The following is an 18,988-nucleotide window of genomic DNA, read 5'->3' as shown; positions in this document are numbered from 1 at the left end:
AGAGAGACAGAGTATGAGCAGGGGAGGGGCAGGGAGAGAGGGAGACACAGAATTGGAAGAAAGCCCCAGGCTCTGAGCTGTCAGCACAGAACCTGATTTGGGGCTCGAACTCACGAACCTTGAGATCATGACCTGAGCCGAAGTCGGATGCTTAGCTGACTGAGCCACCCAGGCGCCCCAGATACCAGTCATTTCTAAAGCAGACGGTACTGTGACAGAAGTGACCCATCAGGCCACTGTGCCTATTTACACACTACTCCGAATGACCTGGTAGAGTTTCAGGAAGACTTAAACAAAGGGTACTGTTCGGTGGAAGCTCACTCCATTACGATTTATTCTGTCCTGCTATGAGCCGGGCACCGTGCCAGGAACTGCATTTCCAAAGGTAGAACTGAGCACGGCCCGCTCTCCATACTTCAGTCCAGCAGCAGTCATTCTGGTAGGTCAAGGTCACTAGTAAGTTGTGGGATGGAGAGAGCCTGGGTGAGTTACCATGATGACAATGCTTTGTCAGCGAGGAGAGGGGCTGCTGAAGGGAAAAGGAAGGTAATCAAAGGGGCTGGAATAAACGATCGCCTGCTTTAATGATTTTGCCTAGCAGGCAGCGCCCTCAAGTGCTACTGCTTAAAAAAATAAATAAAAATAAAATAAAAGGGTTTCCATTTCAATGTGGCAGAATTCTCTATTTTCAGAAGTTCAGAAAAAAAAAAAAAAAAAGGCTTGAAATAGCATGAAATGACCAGACAGACATGCCTGAAACCCCATGCTTCAATCTCCCTGACCACAAATGGGAAGAACACTTATTTGAACAGAAATGAGAATTTCTATCTCCCTTGTAGCCTTTTTGTAGAATTTGTAGACTTCTTATTAAATAATGGACAGTAAAGCAAATTGCTTTCATCTCTTGAAAGGCTTCCTTCTTTCTTAAATGACTTTGAACTTTTTCTCCCCTTTTTGAGCATTCATACAGATAAGCGTACTTTAAAAACTGACCAGAATGGAACGGTAAACATATCTGGGAAAGCAACTATCACTATGGCAACAATGAGTGTGTCTGACATTTAGTCTTTCCATTATTCTCTGTTACTATAGTAATGAAACTTTGTATTCTTGACACCATTTCCAAATTCTATTAAAATAAAGCTCCTCTCGGGGCGCCTGGGTGGCGCAGTCGGTTAAGCGTCCGACTTCAGCCAGGTCACGATCTCGCGGTCTGTGAGTTCGAGCCCCGCGTCGGGCTCTGGGCTGATGGCTCAGAGCCTGGAGCCTGTTTCCGATTCTGTGTCTCCCTCTCTCTCTGCCCCTCCCCGGTTCATGCTCTGTCTCTCTCTGTCCCAAAAATAAATAAACGTTGAAAAAAAAAAATTTAAAAAATAAATAAATAAATAAAGCTCCTCTCGCCTCAGAGAAGGAGGGAGGGCCAGAACTATTAATGCACAAGATGTCTAAGAATGTTTTCCAGCACTGGGACACAGACGATGTGAGACACTTTGCTACACTTTAATCGAACTGAGAAAAACATGCTTAAAAGGTGGGAAAAGCACAGAGGCAAAAACTCAGTAAGTACAACAAAAGTAAAGTAAATTTTTGTCGTTAAAAATCAGCATCTGATTTGGGGCACCTGATTGGCTCAGTCAATAGAATGTGTGATTCTTGATCATGGGGATGTGAATTCAAATTAAGTAATTGGGAGATTAAATAAAATCTTCAAAAAAATCAGCCTTTTATCTTAAACACATAAAAATAGCTTTAATTTACAAGATATTGAAATTTAACATCAAATATTAATGGATAAGGAGAATTTTTGTTTCTTCTTAGAAGAAACACAGAGGAGGATAATGGCAATTAAGGGTCACAAAAATTAGTAAAGACATTACTTGGGGGTTTTGAGGGGCTTCTGTGTTTAAGAAAATATTATCTGGGGCACCTGGGTGGCTTAGTTGGTTAAACGTCCAACTTTGGCTCAGGTCATGATCTCGTGGTCCGTAAGTTCGAGCCCCGAGTCAGGCTCCAGGCTGACAGCTCGGAGTCTGGAGCCTGCTTTGAATTCTGATTTCTCTCTCTCTCTCTCTCTCTCTACACCTCCCCCACTCACACTCTGTCTCTGTCTCTGTCTCTCTCTCTCTCTCTCAAAAATAAACATTTTTTTAAAAAAAGAAAATATCTGATGTATTATTCATCAACTCTGAAACTTTGAATTGGGAACCAGAATATTATTAGGTTATTATTAAATTATTATCTGTAATAGTGGAAACATGCTTCAGCGACCCATTTCTAACAAGAGATAAGCAGGGAGGGATTTAGAAGGAAAAGTGGGGGTGGGGGGAGGAGTAGTGAGTGAGAGTGCTGTGTACGAGAAGGGGTAATCAAAGGTAAAGTGAGTGATCATGTAAGAGAGCTCAGGCAGTATAAGAACCAAAAACAGGAAAAGGTAGACAGACGATCGAGAGACAGAGCCAAAGATCCTGGGAGGGATGTCTTCTATGACCTATAGCTTATGCCACAAGGGTTACTGATACATCATCAGATCTGGAAGTTGCCACTGATTTCTGCAAGCTTTTTCAGCTCTACAGTAATTCAGAAAAAAACTTCATTGCTAGGAGACAAAGTATTCATAAGGGTTCGGTGAAGCGTGGGGCTGAAACCAATGGAAGCCATCCTGGCCCCAACACTCCCTTGCTCTGTAACCTGGGGTAAGCCTCCTACCCGTTCTGAGCCTCAGTTTTCTTTTTCATAAAATGATGATACATGGGGCACCTGGGTGGGTCAGTCGGTTAGGCATCCGACTTTTGATTTCTGCTGAGGTCATGATCTCAGGGTTGTAGGACTGAGACCCGCGTCAGGCTCTGCACTGAGCATGGAGGCTGCTTGAGATTCCCTCTCTCTCCCCTCCTCTGCCCCTTTCCCCAGTCATTCTCTCTCTCTAAAAAAAGAGAATAGAATAGAATAGAATAGAACAAAAATAAAAATAACATGATACCTCCTAACTTTAGTTTCCCTAATTGTAAGCCCCTTCAAAGAGATAATGTGTACAAGTATTTAACAGGGTCTAGTGCCTAGTAAGCACACAGCAAGTGTAGCTGTTACATTTTCTAGCTAGGAATTAAGGGAAGGGAAGGGGGTAGAATTTGCAAAAGACATAACATGGGTGTATTTTGTCTTAAGTTGTTTTTTTTTTGTCTTTTGTTTCCCAAGTCATTAAGTATTTGAGAAATTAAGTAATTTGATACAGAATAACGTGCTCTCTGGAGTAGCACACAGGGAGGGTGCGGAGAACCTGAGCCGGAGCTCCCCCCACCTCCCCTGACTGGTGGCGTGGCCTCAGGCGACCAGAGGAGCCACACAGCATTCACCTGTCTGTTTTGTAAGATGGTGATAAAAGGGTAACATCCTGAGGACAGAAACGAAGGGCAGAGATTATAAATGAACAAACTCCTCTGGATTTATGGCTTTATGAAGTTCGAAATTACTTTGAAACATGATCAATCCCCTGGGTCCCCATATCCATCTTGTTAACCATGGTTTGTATCTGTATTTTCACTTCTTGGCCGTGCAGATGTAGCATGTGCATTAAAGGGCATTAAGGGACTGTGTGTTTGGAAATGGGGAGACAGGCTAAAATCTGAGGTGCTCTTTGTTCCTGGGTCTTGTGAAATGCTTTTCTTTTTTTTTTTTTTTTCTGTGCCCCTTCTGACCTTTGTTCTTGCTTGTATAATTGAACCCAAAAAGTCTGGCCAGGAATCACAGCTCCTATGTTTTAAAAATTTTAATGAGATGCACCTGGCTGGCTCAGTCTGTAGAGCACATGACTCTTGATCTCAGGGTCATGAGTTCAAGCCCCAAGTTGGGCACAGAGATCACTGAAAATAAGAAAATAAATGAGCTGAGTAACCGAAAGCATGTTTTCTAGGCCCACCCGGGATCCCATTTACATTTGTGTTATTGTTATTGCATACTGAGTACAACAACTATTACTCCCCACAGACAAATTATGTGAACAGGAAACATATCAAGAAGCAAGTCTGCCCAGAGACAGCACAGCGGTGGTGTTTGGAAGCCATTCTGCGGAAAGTGGTAAGGAAGTAAGGTCAAAGCAGTGGACGATGTGGCCCAGAGCAGCTTCTGGGCAGCTCCTGACCACGGATAGCCTAAGGCCACTGTTCAGAGGAACTAGTGACTTCGGTCCATTCCACAACCCAAAATCGAAATTCGTTTGGGAGCAAACAGTAAATCCACGGTACGTGCGAGGTGCTGGGTATAAGAGGCACGTGACACGACCCTCACCTTTGAGGAGCTTCTAACACAGTCCAAAAACATTAGGAAAAGAAGGTATTCTGTGAGGGAGTGTTGTTGCCCCCTGACTCCACTAAAATCTTTCCAAATGTTTTGGCCACCTTCAAATCCCCACGTCACAGGAACAAGCGTTTCGAGGGGGGCCACAGGATGGGGTTTGAGTGTAGACTGCCTGGGTTTACACTGTGGGTCTGCTACTGATTAACCGTGCAGGCTTGGAAAGATACCTAACATCACTTATGCTTAGTTTCCTCATCTAAACAGTATTAGGGTTGTTATGATAGTTAACTAGATCCATGTATATGAAGCCCTTAGATCAGTGGTTGGCACAGAATAGTATTCGGTACTAATTTTTGAAGTGAAATGAGCAAAGACGCCCGGCCAGTGGATGAAAAGCCCCTACCTCCAAAACTCCGTGTAATTCTTGCAAAAGGAACTCACAAATAAGTGTGCATGAACTGGTGCAGCCACTGTGGAAAACGGTATGGAGGTTCCTCAAAAAATTAAAAACAGAACTACTCATGACCCAGCAATTGCACTACTAGGTATTTATCCAAGGGACTCAGGTGTGCTGTTTGAAGGGGCACATGCACCCCAACTTTTACAGTAGCGCTATCAACAACAGCCAAAGTATGGAAAGAGCCCAAATGTCTATCGATGGATGAACGATTAAAGATGTGGTGTATATATATACAACGGAGTATTGCTTGGCAATCAAAAAGAAAGAAGTCTTGTCATTTGCAACAATGTGGATGGAACTAGAGTATATTATGCTAAGTGAAATTAGTCACAGAAAGACAAATATCATAGGACTTGACTCATATACAGAATAACATACAATACAGATGAACATAAGGGAAGAAAAGCAAAAATAATATAAAAACAAGGAGGGGAACAAAACATAAGAGACTCTTAAAGACAGAGAGCAAACTGACGGCTGCCAGAGGGGGTGTGGGTGGGGGGATGGTTGGTCTAAATGGGTCAGGGGCTTTAGGGAAGACACTTGTTAGGATGACACTGGGTGTCATACGTAGGAGATGAATCACTGGATGCGACTCCTGAAATCATTATTGCACTAGATGCTAACTAACCTCCAAGTAAATTAAAAAATAAAGTAAATAAATAAAAAAATTTAATTAAAAAAAAAAAGAATGTGTGTCCATAAAAAGAACCAAGAGGTTACAAACACTGACAGTCATTTCTCAAAGTGAGAAAACAGTACGATTAATCTTTACTACTAAAATAAAATTTTTGCATGTTTTTCTGTTGACACATTATGCAAAAAGGTCCAGATCAACTTCACTAAACATTCAGTATATATTTGGAATGAGTCAATTTAAAATACAGGCTATTTTGCATGAATAAAGCTCATTCTGCAGGGGATTTAAAGATACAGATGGTCACCCCATGAAACTGTTAAAACTGTCTTCAACAAGAGGTCTGACTGCCAAACAAGAGAGAGAAACCACAAGTATATATACGCCAAAAGTGAATTTTTTTAAACGGGCTCCAAACAGAAAGTCACCAGGGCACACATTCCAACTTGCAAAAATAGATTTGTAGTCGATCTGTTTCTCCCCTGGGAAACTCCATGTCCAGGAGCACAGGGATGAAAACCGTGATTATCTTCTGAAAAAGTGCCGTGAATGATTTCCTACTAAGGACTGGCCCGCATTATTTCATTGGCTACTCCAGGAGAGACCAAACCTCCCACCGGAAACAAAACTGGCAACTCACCCACAGCGGATGCTGGTGGGAATGCTGGGACCCGTCTGACTTCTGGAGATTTGACACCAGACTCATCTTGGAAATGAAAATCTGCCATCCCTACCTCTTGCTTTGATGATTATCATTTTTAAATAGCTCAAGTTCTAACATCTTCTATTTTTTCCAGTTGTAAAGAGAAACAAAATCCACAGGAAAAGAGCTGCAACAATTTCTACAGGAACCGTACGGGCTTTCCATTCAATGTAAAGTTTTTAGAAACACAAAATTCGCCAGTGAAAAGCTTTCAATGTCACTTTATAAACTGTTATAACTTAACTGATAGATGATGAAAATTGCAAGCGATCTGGCGACACCGCAGAGGACAGAACCGAGTGAGTTTTATTTCGTCAGTGTTCAGTTTGAATCACCAAAGGCGTGTTCGCCAGCCTAAATGCCAGGCGGTGTGTTAGGTGCTACCGATAAAAGGGGAAAAATAGCAACTCAGGAGAAATCTACATAAGATGACTTGTAAGCATAAAACTCATATGAAAAAGGACAAGTTGATCTGTTCAAAGGTTGTCAGGGAAAAGCTGGTGTTGAAGAACAAGACTATGTCACAGGGACAAGACAGGAGGAAGGACATGTGCAAAGACAAAAGTGGGGAGTGAATGCAGCACAACACAGTCCCTGTTGATATAAAATGTAGGTTAGAACATGTCTGCTGGGCTACATTTATCTTAAGTAAACTGCATTTGGAGGAGAGACAGCCCAAATGATCTCCTTCTTTCCCTTTGATTAAACAATAGGCAATGAAACAGCAATCTTTTAGCTAACGATTATATTCTCATTCTGGGGCTTTCAATAAGCTGTGGCCAAGCACAGCCTACAACAGCCTTGTCTAATAGAAATGTAATGCAAACCACATGTAGAAGATTAAATTTCCTATTAGCCTCACTTTAAAAAGTAAAAAAAAAAAAAAAAAACACAAAAAACAAAAAAAAACAACAACAAAAAACACACAGGTAAAGTTAATTTCAATAATATAGTTTCCTTAACCCAATTATGTAAAATTTTATAATTTACCTTACAATATGACAATTGTCAATGAGACACGGTACATTTTTATACTAAATCTTTGAAATCCTGTGTATGTTTTACTCTTACAGTACATCTCAATTCCGATGCTAATTTTTTTTATCAGGAATACTCCATTTGTATTTAGATTTCAAAAAATGTACAGTTGAAAAAGCAGATTCACATAATTCAAGTTTTCCAAACGTACCTATAAGTTATCCAATCACTGAATTGACTGAATTCCATTTTTAAAGAAAAATTAAGAACTAAAATTCAGTTATTCAGTTGCCCTAGCCAGGCGCTCTCTGGCTAGTGGCTACCACAGCTGGGCGGCTCAGTTCTAGAATAAGTGTGTAAGAACCTGGCATCAGATCTCTAGGCTGAAGTTAATATTAGCAAAAATCAAATCAGTAAACAGACTATCAGGTTCAGAATGGGGTCATGACATTAGGCATTTGGGATGACCCTCCGTCTCTCCCTTGTTGGCCCACTTGCACTCACGCAAGTTACAGTGGAGAAAAATAGCGAGGGTGTCTAGGACAGGTGTTGCACTCAGCCTGAGACGGAGGTTTCGTCGCAGGAACGTGAAAGAGTTCCTATGAAAGCAGAAGGTTCTTAGTACTTACGGACACATTCCAGGTGTGATCTCTGCTACTGAAGTAAATAGAATGGATTCAACACGCGGACATTCTCTGAAAGGGAACAGAGAGAAAGCGTCTGGTTATAATTGGGATGGAGTGCTGTCTTACCTTCCCACCTCAGAAACATCCACCACAAACAAAATCCAAAATTAAAAAATCCAAGTTCTCATATAAAAAAAAAAAAAAAAAACCCACAACACCTGTTTGTTTTAATTAGGCAAAAGTATAGGCAGGCTTCTCACACGAACTCTTAAGTGCAATCTGGAAGATTAAACCCATCATCACCTTTCAAAGACCCTATTCCACAAGCACTTCCTATTTTGCGGACTGGAGTTCCTCCAGGAACATCCAGCAAGCATCCACCGTTCATCCGGAATATTCCATCCTTTACTCACCAAATCTCTTTTGAGTGCCTTATATTCTAGGCACTGTGCTGGGCAGACAAAGTACAACAGTGAATAAGAAAGACCACCCACATGGAACAGGTCAGAACAGCTGACAGATGGAGGGTACCCCCCTCCCAAGGTGAAGGATTGGAGTAGGATTTAATAGCATGCCAGGTGGTGCCTTGGACCACACTTAGGCTGACCCTTGTCATTCACCTGAATTACAGATGTAGCTGAGCATCCTTTAACCGGGGAAACCTCCATCACAGAGACAACTCGGAGGGAGAAGCCGGTGAACGGAGAGAAGGCTTCCTTTAGAAATAACTCGTGAACCGAGCCGCGAGTCTGGCAGGGAAGAGCAGGGAGCGGAAATTACAGGCGGATGCAGTGCAACACAATGTCCCAACCACCATCGCAGCTAGAAACAGACAACCCGGTTGGGGCGGGGAGGTTGTGCAGGGATATTGATGGAAGACCAAGAAACCCTTGGAAAAGCTCCGCACTATCTGCCAGGACTGAGGCCGCACCCAGCAACTGCACACCCACCGCCCCGGCCACAGTGGGAAGAAGGGACCACATGGCCAGAGCCATCAGTGACTTAAGGACTGAGGGTGGCGGTGCACGACGCGACTGTCAAGGGCCACAGAGGAGTAGACAGCGAGGGAGGAAAGCACACAGGAAAACTAAGATATGGTCAACAGGTCAAATGTTTTTGGAGGCGTCAAGTGACACAAGGACACTAAGTGACAGTCGGGTTGGGCAGTAAGGAAATCACCGGTTTGTGGCAGGGGCGGCCTCAGAGCTCAGAGGTGCGGCCGAGGCGAAGCTGAGCCTCACTCGATAGGGAGGTGAGAGCGGACTAGGACGCAGGTGGGGCCACGCCTAGGCTTCACTTCCCCTCTGCCCTTTTAGCAGGTGAGGGTCAAGGACAGAGGGAGCGTTTGGAGGCGGGGCGGCCAGGGCCCCAATCAGAAGGAAAAGCGCCACGGGCTGATCGCGAGGAACCAATCCGCTTCTAGAGCGCACTTGACTGACAGAGCTTCGCGCCAACGCCCGAGCACAGAGCGGGAGGCCACGAATCACAAGAGTGCGGAACCCCAGAGCACTAACCCGGAACCGGTTGGGGACTCGATTCCCATTGTGAGGCCAGACCTGGGGCGGGCCGTCGGCCAGAAAGGCAATACCCTCTTGACCAATGGATGAGACGCCTCGCATGAGTGGCAGCCATATAATCCAATGGGTGGAGACTTGAGGCGGGCGAGGTTGGTGGGCGGGGAATCAGGGAGGCATCTCCCCACCCCCCCGCCCCAGCCCCGTAAGAGGCGATCGGGTGGAGGTGCGGTCGGGGTCGCAGGTGAGCGGTTCTGTCCTGGATGAGCCGGCAGCGCCGCGGACGGTGGGTGCCCTAGAGGCGGGGAGGGTCCCGCAGGCAGGTGGCCGTCCCTGCGCTGCTGGCTTTGGCCCTGGGGGTGCGTCGTAGCGGGACCACGGCGCCGCGAGGACCACGAGTCCGCGCGGGGCGGGTGGAAGGGCTGTATCAGCCCCCGTCCGCGCCCCTCATCGGGGCTCTGACCTCCGCCCAGGCTGCCCATAGGTGCGGTGGCGGGGCCCGGCCACCTCCCCCGGGTGGCCTCCCGGGAGTGCAGCCGTCCCCCGCCCGCCCGGAGTCCTCCTCGCGGCTGTGAGCGGGCGGCCCCCCGAGAGCGCGGCGGGGACGGGGAGACACGTTTACCTGCTCGGAGGACAGGCGGCCCTGAAGTGACCCGCAGGTGTCCACCTATCACAACTTTGAGACAAGAGCATCCTCCTGCTTGGCCGGGAAGCGAATTTCCTAGAAGGCGCGGGGAAGGGGGGTGGAGGACTTGGGGAAGTTTCTATAGTTTGTGATGCCTTTTTTTTTCTTGAACCACCTAACGAATTTACCAAAAAAAAAAAAAAAAAAAAAAAAAGTTTGTGCCCACAATTGAGTGCCTGAATGTCCTCCTCACAGCTCTTAATTTTGCCTTCTCGCGCAGTGTTTAGGAACTTCATTCTTAAGTGTTATTCCTTAAAAAAAAAAAAAAAAAATGCCGTTTTAATATGCCTTTGGTGGTACATCATTCTCACAGGAATGACATAAGCGAACTGCTGCACCTCTTTGCAGCCAGTGAGGAGTGGCTGTCCACCGGGACTTGAGGAAGACGGCCATTCTCTGGGTCAGGCCTTGCAAGAGCTGCGAATCTTTGGAGGTTGCAACCACCGAATTGCCTTCTGCAAAGATAGGGAACACAACCAGTATGAAAAGGAGAGTGCTGGACACCTGGATGGCATCTTTGCACGTTTTAGGAAGCAGTTCTCTATCCCCAGCACCAAGAGTATGTGCCTGGCACGTAGTAGGAGCTCAATAAATATTTGAGTACATTATTGGGTAATGGAGGATAGAAATCCAAGCTGTGTTATAGAGGAATCAAAGTGGAAAGAAAACAAGAGAGAAAAAAAAGACTTCCTGGAAACATAGCTTAGCTTTTAGCCATGCAAAGGTAGTGCCCACATTTCAACTCAGGTGCAAATTTCAGTTGATTTTGGTACTTTATTACATCAATCAGGTGTCATAAGTTTTCACACAAGCCGTAACCGCCTGGAGATCTAAGATACATTTACACAGGAATAATGTTGTGCTAAATCATATTCATACTCTTACATAGCTTTTATTGCATATATCCCATTATGTAGCTGTGGTATGGTTTATTCATCTAATCTTTTGATGGATATTTGTGTTTTTTACCATGCTTTTCCCTTAAAACACATGATAGCATTTTTTAAAGGGTTGAAGAAGTTATTTAAATGCCCTGAAACCTTCTATATCTTTTGCAAACAAAAAGTCCTATCAATACACTGTATTTAATATGATACGGAATTTGGTATTATTTTAGCTGTTCTATTTTTAAAGACCTCTAACCTGCTGATTCCATATTAAAAATGTGTCTTTGATAACCTACTCATTATTGATCCATACAGACTATGGTAGCAAAATAGCATTTTTGCTTAAAATTTTCTTTTTCACAGTTTCGTAGAACTTGTGATGTTTTTACGTTTTTCGGCATAGTGAAAGGGTGGGTAGTTTATCTAAAGGTTTCACGTAATTTTACGAACTGCTTCTTGCCTATACTGACTTGGGCTGCCTTTTCCTTTTAAACATATGCTTTGCCCATGGAAGTGTGTCAGCTTTGGTAGCTTAGCTTCCTTGAGTTATTGTCTCTCACTTTCTGACCTCTCCCATTCCCTCATCACCTTATTTTAAGTTGTATTTGTACCTCCTGTTTGTTAGGCACAGTGTTAGGTATTGAAGATAACAGCCTTTGGAGCCAGTGGGCTCCAGACCTTCCTAGATCCTCCTAGATCCTTCTCGATCCTTCTCCCAGACAATCCTAGTGCTACAGCAGTGGTACAGGAAGGCAAAAAAGCCCAGTTTTCACTGGAGTAATTCTCTGAAGTGTGTGCTGCGACACAGGTACTAAGGAGAAGCATATCCGGGCTACTTTAATGTGTAGAGCACATTGTGAAGCACAGTTTGCTTCCCTTCTTTCTTCTAAGTATATTAGAAATACGTAAGACACGTATAAAGATATATGTGTTCTATATATAAGCAAAAATATAACTTGTAAAAGGTATACACAAGTATATTTAAAAATAAACCTAGTGGGGCACCTGGGTGGCTCAGTCGGTTGGGGGTCCGATTTCGGCCCGGGTCATGATTTCCCAGTTGGTGGGTTCGAGCCCTGCGTCGGGCTCTGTGCTGACAGCTCAGCCTGGAGCCTCCTTCGAGTTCTGTGTCTCCTCTCTCTGTCCCGCTCATGCTCTGTCTCACTCTCTCAATAATAAATAAACGTTAAAAAATCTAAAAAAATAAACCTAGTTTATAAATGTAGTACCTCGTAAGTCACCTCTAGAGGAAAGCTGAGTACTTGACCAGCCCATTTTATAATTTAAATTACATAAGGAATGTTAGGCCAGAGTGCTAATTAAATGTGATCCTTTAACATTTACAAGTGTTCTAGAATGTTCACCGAACTTAGGATCTGATGTGCAAACAAGTGCATAATTTTTGTCAGGTATCCATGTCCTAGGCCGAGGGGACCGTGTGTGCAGAGGCTCCAAGCGGGGGAGGGGTGGACAGAACGGGTAATGGAAAGGCCAGTGTGGCTGGAGCAGAAAAGTAACTGGGGGTGGAGGAGAGTGAGGAGGCCAAGAGCGTCAGCCAGTGGTGAGGAGCCCTAGGGGGAGCCCAGGTGAGAACAAGCGGTCAGGGACAGGGGTGACAACCGCAGAGGCAGAGGGTGGGCGGTTTTGAACCGCATTTACAGGGACGTGTGTCCAGCTTCTTGGGTGGAGGTACGTTGCAAAGTTGCAAGCGGACTGATTTTCTACTTTTCTCTTTAGGCATTGTCCAGCCTGCCCGTGCTACCAGATGAGCGGAAGACTCTGATTTAGACAAAGCGCCAAGAAGGGACTGCTCTTGATTTGTGTACTTTGTAGCCTTTGTCAGCTTTTCACACCTTCTCTGACCGTGAAAACTCTGCACTTAAGCAAGGAAAATGAAGCAGTTGAAAAGGAAGAGAAAAAGCAACTTCAGTGTTCAAGAAACTCAGACCCTTTTGAAAGAAATTACAAAACGCAAAGAAGTCATTTTTTCCAAGCAGCTCAACACGACGATTAACGTGATGAAGCGGATGGCGTGGGAGGAGATCGCACAGTGTGTGAACGCCGTGGGGGAAGGCGAGCAGAGGACGGGGACGGAGGTGAAAAGAAGGTACCTAGACTGGCGGGCGCTGATGAAGAGAAAGAGGATGAAGGCCAACATTAAGCTGGTTGGCTCAGGGTTCCCCCTCCCCACCTCCGATCTAGACGACTCTCTCACCGAAGAGATGGACGACAAGGTTGCGTTCCGAAATGATCCCAACTTTGACTGGCAGAACGTGGCCGATTTCAGGGATGCAGGTGGATCCTTAACTGAGGTCAAAGTGGAAGAGGAGGAAAGAGACCCCCAGAGTCCCGAAGTAAGTACTGGCCTGGGAATCCTCTTTCTCCTTTTATTCCTTCAGTTCTGATGGGGGAGATGGTGATAGTCCGGGCACAGTTAAGATCCCACTTTTCAAGCCAACTCACCAGTTTGACCTAACAGTGTCATTCCATTGCTCTTCCGGTCACGAATCTCTCTTTTAACCCACGTATCCTTCTCTTAATTTTTTTTTTTTTCAACGTTTATTTATTTTTGGGACAGAGAGAGACAGAGCATGAACGGGGGAGGGGCAGAGAGAGAGGGAGACACAGAATCGGAAACAGGCTCCAGGCTCTGAGCCATCAGCCCAGAGCCTGACGCGGGGCTCGAACTCACGGACTGCGAGATCGTGACCTGGCTGAAGTTGGACGCTTAACCGACTGCGCCACCCAGGCGCCCCTCCTTCTCTTAATTACATACCCGGTTGAACAGCGTGGGTGGGTGAAGGTGCTGGCTCTCCGCACCAGCGAACGTCCCTGTATAAGCTTTCACTCCCCCAAATTAACTACTAACAGCCTGCGGTTGACTGGAAGCCTTATCATTCACATAGAGTCAACTAACACGTAATCTGTATGTTATGTGTACCATGTATTGTATTCTTAACACGAAGCAAGCTATAGAAGGTAGTTAAGAAAGTTGTAAGAGAAGATCCATTTGCAGTCCCACACCGTACTGAGCGAGAAAATGTACGTGTAAGTGGACCCGCACAGCTCCAGCCCGCGCTGTTGAAGGGTCACCCGTATTAGTGACAACAGGCAAGTCTTGGTAAATATCTTTCAAAACCCCAGTGGTTTTCTGTGCTCGCCCGGTGCACAAAGCTCGAAAGCAGTGTTTAGACACATTACCCGCCGAAGCTGAGATACGTCCTGAAAAGTGCTTTGTCCTTCTAGTTTGAGATCGAGGAGGAGGAGGAGATGCTGTCGGCCGTCATCCCGGACTCCAGGAGGGAGAGCGAACTCCCCGACTTCCCCCACATCGAGGAGTTCTTCACCCTGAACTCCACGCCGTCCCGTTCCGCCTACGACGAGCCCCACGTGCTGGTCAACCTGGAGAAGCAGAAGCTGGAGCTGGAAAAGCGGCGCCTGGACGTGGAGGCCGAGCGGCTGCAGCTGGAGCGGGAGCGGCTGCGGCGCCTGGACCTGGAGGCCGAGCGGCTGCAGCTGGAGCGGGAGCGGCTGCAGCTGGAGCGGGAGCGGCTGCAGCTGGAGCGGGAGAAGCTGAGGCTGCAGGTGGTCAGCTCCGAGAAGCCGCCCTCCCCCGACGGTGAGCTGGGCCAGGGCGAGAAGCCCGGGCCGCAGCCCCAGGACCTGGAAACGGAGAGGCTGAAACTCGAGAGGGAGCGCCTGCAGCTGGAGAAGGAGAGGCTGCAGTTTCTGAAATTTGAGTCGGAGAAGCTGCAGATTGAGAAGGAGCGCCTACAGGTGGAGAAGGAGAGACTTCGGATCCAGAAGGAGGGCCACTTGCACTGACCGAGCTGGCTGCCCGCGTAGCAGATGTCTGTGAACTGGAGCTTTCCCTCTGGGTCGGGCCACAGAACACTGGTGGAAGATGAACTGTGTTTTTCCCTGTGTCACGTCGGTGTTTGCGGGAGGACAGAGGTGGGTCCGTGTGGGGACCGTGGGTTCCGGCAGTCCGTCCGGCACACACACGGCAGGGCAGGGGCCCACGTGCTGAGGAAAATTCCACGGTGTCCTGTGTGATCTGTGCACGCAGAGTCTCAGTTATGTCTGAAGTTCCAGCTCCCTGCTTCTCCCTGGGGAGGATCTTGACCCCACCCCACCCCACCCCGGAGACGTTTGGTTGGGCTGTCGGGGCCAGAGCGCCCACCTCCTCCTGCTGTGCACAGGACGGCCCCCCAGAAAGGACTTCTCCAACACAAAACGTCCGTGTTGCCGAGGCTGACGGCCCCTCCCCTAGTCTGACTCTGCACCTCTCTGGCTTTGGTTGTAGTTCCAGAATATGAGAACCGCAGATACTTACGTGGGTAGTTACTTACATGGCCAAAAACTTTCACTGCGTAGCGTGATTGTGTAGTATAGTGAACAGAGGCAGTGATGAGGATGGCAAGTCCTTTATTCTTGTTTCCATCTATAACCAGAGACTCCCATCACTATAAGGGAACATCAGAGAGTGGCCGAACGGGTCACTCTGAAAAGCCGTTCATTCAGCTGGGTGTTGATGCTTTAGAAGCGACATGGTTTAAGGCTTAGTTGCCTTTTTTCTTTGAATTCGTGGTCTTAGTTTAGATAGAAAAATTCTCTTTTGAACCATGTACTGAAACTTTAATGTAAGTGAACGGGTGAAGCTAGTAAACGTGGTACCGACATATACAAATGGTACTAGTAGTCCATGGGCTTGAGATCAACAAGGGTTCTATCTTAAGTGAGTACTGGCAGCTATGGGGGAGCGGGGTGGGGGGGAGTGTGGTCTGTATAGGCTGGTGGTGGTGATGACAGTAGTAGCTGTGTGGGAATGAACTAGGGAAGCCCTTAGCACACACTGTCTGACCTGATCTGTACCATCCTTGAGAGTATTCATGACCGTCCCTGAATCAGAGGCGCAGAGAAGGAATAGGGAGCAAGAGTCTGGTCTCGTACTGTGGTGTGTTTTGTCTGCGCCCCTCCTGGAGGAGCAAAGTTGCTATCTCTTGTGAGACCAAGGCCTGGCGCAACGTGACTTGCCTTTAGTCCGCTGAAGGTTCTTTTCCTACCAGGTGGCTGATTCTAACGCACACCAACGCTGAGAATCACTGCACGAGACCACTTTGTTTTTTCTGAATTCCAGGCTGATACTGTAGCTTTAATACATGTCTTCTGTTGACAGGTCCTGTCTTGATTCTGTGTTTGTTCCCTGTTAATTTAAGAATGTCTTAAAACCGTATGTGATATTGGAGTATGGACATAGAAGGAAAAAATATACTTCTGTTTCGTTACCTTGACCTTGAAATAGTGTTATTTTTCTATAGCCGGAATAAATGCTTCTACCGTAGAAATAAAATTTGCCTATGCCAACTGTCTGGAAGTTTATCATTTCCAGTGATCATCAGCACTGTGAGGTTTGTAAGAATGCAAGAGCCCAGGCCTGGGGCCTAGCCTCTGTTAAGCATCGAGCTGGCCGCTTTTCATACATTATTTTATTTGCTCTCCAAAACAACGTTTGAGCTAAGTCACGTGATCCCTACCTTCATAAGAAAGGAAATAGTGCTCATCGACTCACGTAAATACCTGACAAATGATGTAGCAGTACCAACCCAAGATTTCACCCTATGAGCTTGGAGGGGAAGGGTGGAAATTTGCAGGTGTGGCTGTTCAGCAGAGCTCGTGCGTGAGCTTTGCCACTGCACACGGGGACAAGTCCCGTGACAGGCCCTGTGACTCGATCTCATGTGTCAGATGTCCCCAAGGCCTGCCTGCCTGTGCTTCATAGTTTCATTTTTTTTTTTTTAATAAAATGTTAGGTAAACCACAAAATGCTATTTAAATGCAAGGGATATTGGTGTTTATATTTAAAATCAGAAGATTTTCATTTTCTAGAAGCATGAAGATAGCCAATATTATTTTTGGGGTGGAGCCCTCCTAAGTTCCTGGAAGGAAGAAACTTAAAAAACAAAGGCCGCAGCAGCTTCTTACCTTCCAGGGTGTTGCTGGAAGAGCTTTGGGGTTTTTTCTGTGTTTTGTTTTACTTAAGGTTTTTGAGAGCTGGAGCATGAGCAGGGGCGGGACAGAGAGAGAGGGAGACACAGAATCTGAAGGAGGCTCCGAGCCGTCAGCACAGGACCTGGCACAGGACTTGAACCCAGAAACCACGGGATCATGACCTCAGCTGAAGTCGGACGTTCCACCGGCTGAGCCCCCCCCAGGCGCCCCGAGAGCTTTGGGTTTCTCATCACTCCCCAAGCTGTGGATAGATTGGGTGGGTTCTCTCCAGTAGGAAATATGATGGCTGCGTTCCTAAAGTGTGGGCACTTCTGTGTCCTGACCCAGAGCTAATGTTGCTCTTGATGATTCTGCAAATAAACGGGATGATAGAGATTTTTCCTTCTTCCCTACTTGTTACACAGCTGCCTTTAAACACCTTCCACTTTATCCCAAGGGTACTGCTAAAATGTTAGCACTTCTGATATGGGCCGAGCTGGGAGAGACTGCTTTAGTAAAAGTATGGCTTCGTGTAACCAAAATGGACTTGGTACTGCCTATCCACTCTACTTGTTAAAGTACACATTAAAAATTGTGGGGTGCCTGGGCTCAGTCGGTTAAGCGTTCGAGTCTGGATTTCGGCTGGGGTCATGATCTCGTGGTCTGGTGCGTTCAAACCCCACGCCGGGCCCTGTCATGACAGAGCGGAGCCTGCTTGGGATTCTGTCTCCCTCTCTGCCCCTCCCCTGCTCTCTCCCTATCTTTTTCGAAATAAATAAACATCTTTTTAAAACTGTGTATTTTTTTCTAAATATTTCCAAATGGGTAAAGTTACTGTGTGCTAAAGCTATGCTCATCTGTCCTGAAAGGAAGATTATCTGGACTCTTTTAAGATTGGGATAGAAATACCTGCAGCAGGAAGGTGCCAAGTTTTAATTAACAGACATTTTTGGGGGGGATGCTCAGCATCTATGTCCTCTTCCTGAGTTTATGGAGTTTTTTCTAGAAATCGCTGTCTCTCTCATCTCCACAATCCCAGGAGGGTTAACGTAACTTCTCACTCTAGGAATAAAGTATGATGGGCTCAGGCCCATACATATATTCCATTCTCTTGCTACAGTGGTTGCTTCAGTTCCAGGCACACAAGCCATTCAGAACCAATGTATTCGTTGGGACTTCTGTAAGAGATAAGCTTTCACACTTCCTACTGACGTCGTAGCTCCTCATCAAGTGGAGATGTCTGGACAGGCATAAAAGCATTTTTGCTGCATTGAGTGGTGCATTTGGGAAGTCTCTGTATGGAGCCTATCAGGGGAGGCTGAATAAGAGAGGGTGAATTTGAGTCCTTGATGACATCATCTGAACTCCTGGATCAAACCTCACCTGCTATGGGAGGGGATCCTGAAATTTCAGGTTGACAGATCAATGCATTCGTCCCTGTTCTGTGTTTTCTTAGTTTCTGTGATTGGTCTGTTTGGCACCCAGTCATCACAAGGTCAAGGTGATTGTGTGTATCTTGATTATATTAACTAGATCTTGATATGTTAACTAGACCTTCTAATCTTCTGTATTCTCGGTGCTCGGGCATTTGCAGCCTCTCTGGGGAGAGACTGCTTCCCCCAGGACTAGCCAATTCTCAGGCCTGGAGCATGTGTTTCGTATGCAAACCAACCAAGGCCGAGTCTATGCCCCCGGACACCCCCTTTATCAAACTTGCACACCCAAAGCCAGTGTTTCCCCTGCCCTAAATCAACCCAGGGCCAGGCACCAGACAGCTAGAGACAGCCCATATGGCTTAGATCCTGCCCTCAGACTTACCTGTCCTCATCTGTTGACCTGACCTACCACATCTTCCCCAGAGAAGCTTCCAGGAAGGCTCTGTCCTCTTCCTTGGGCCTCCAATGAAAACCTGCAGCTCCCCTGTAGCCCTGCCTGGTGTGGCATGGAAACGTAATTAATAAAAACCTTTCACGGGCCTTGGCCTCAGGTCCTCAGTCAGGCATCAATACACTAAATCCTGGCTTTAATATCAGAACACTACCCCCACTATCACCTTTTTTTTTGGGGGGGGGGGGGGAGGGGGTTAAGTTGTTTGAGTTTCTGTTACTTAAAACTGAAAGAGTGGGCGCCTGGGTGGCGCAGTCGGTTAAGCGTCCGACTTCAGCCAGGTCACGATCTCGCGGTCCGTGAGTTCGAGCCCTGCGTCAGGCTCTG

The 18,988-nt window shown here is 46.4% G+C and overlaps 1 protein-coding gene across 7 annotated transcripts; it reads left to right on the top strand.

The window, feature by feature from the left end:
* Positions 1–9,340: 9,340 nt before the first annotated feature.
* MSANTD4 (Myb/SANT DNA binding domain containing 4 with coiled-coils) lies at positions 9,341–16,150 on the top strand. Of its 7 annotated transcripts, none has more exons than XM_045482636.1 (4): positions 9,373–9,455; positions 10,210–10,455; positions 12,521–13,137; positions 14,030–16,150. In XM_045482636.1, exons 3-4 carry the CDS (start codon positions 12,676–12,678, stop codon positions 14,606–14,608), a joined length of 1,041 nt encoding a protein of 346 aa, XP_045338592.1. In that variant the 5' UTR covers positions 9,373–9,455; positions 10,210–10,455; positions 12,521–12,675; the 3' UTR covers positions 14,609–16,150. The 7 variants fall into 7 exon arrangements, with proteins under 7 accessions (XP_045338591.1, XP_045338592.1, XP_045338595.1 ...); XM_045482639.1 differs by lacking the exon at positions 10,210–10,455 and having other exon boundaries at positions 9,377–9,497; positions 14,030–14,233; positions 14,285–16,150; XM_045482633.1 differs by having other exon boundaries at positions 9,403–9,497.
* Positions 16,151–18,988: the final 2,838 nt, after the last annotated feature.

The sequence above is a fragment of the Leopardus geoffroyi genome, chromosome D1 (assembly GCF_018350155.1).
Source record: "Leopardus geoffroyi isolate Oge1 chromosome D1, O.geoffroyi_Oge1_pat1.0, whole genome shotgun sequence".
NCBI lineage: Eukaryota > Metazoa > Chordata > Mammalia > Carnivora > Felidae > Leopardus > Leopardus geoffroyi.
This window is presented reverse-complemented; position numbering and strand designations above follow the sequence as displayed.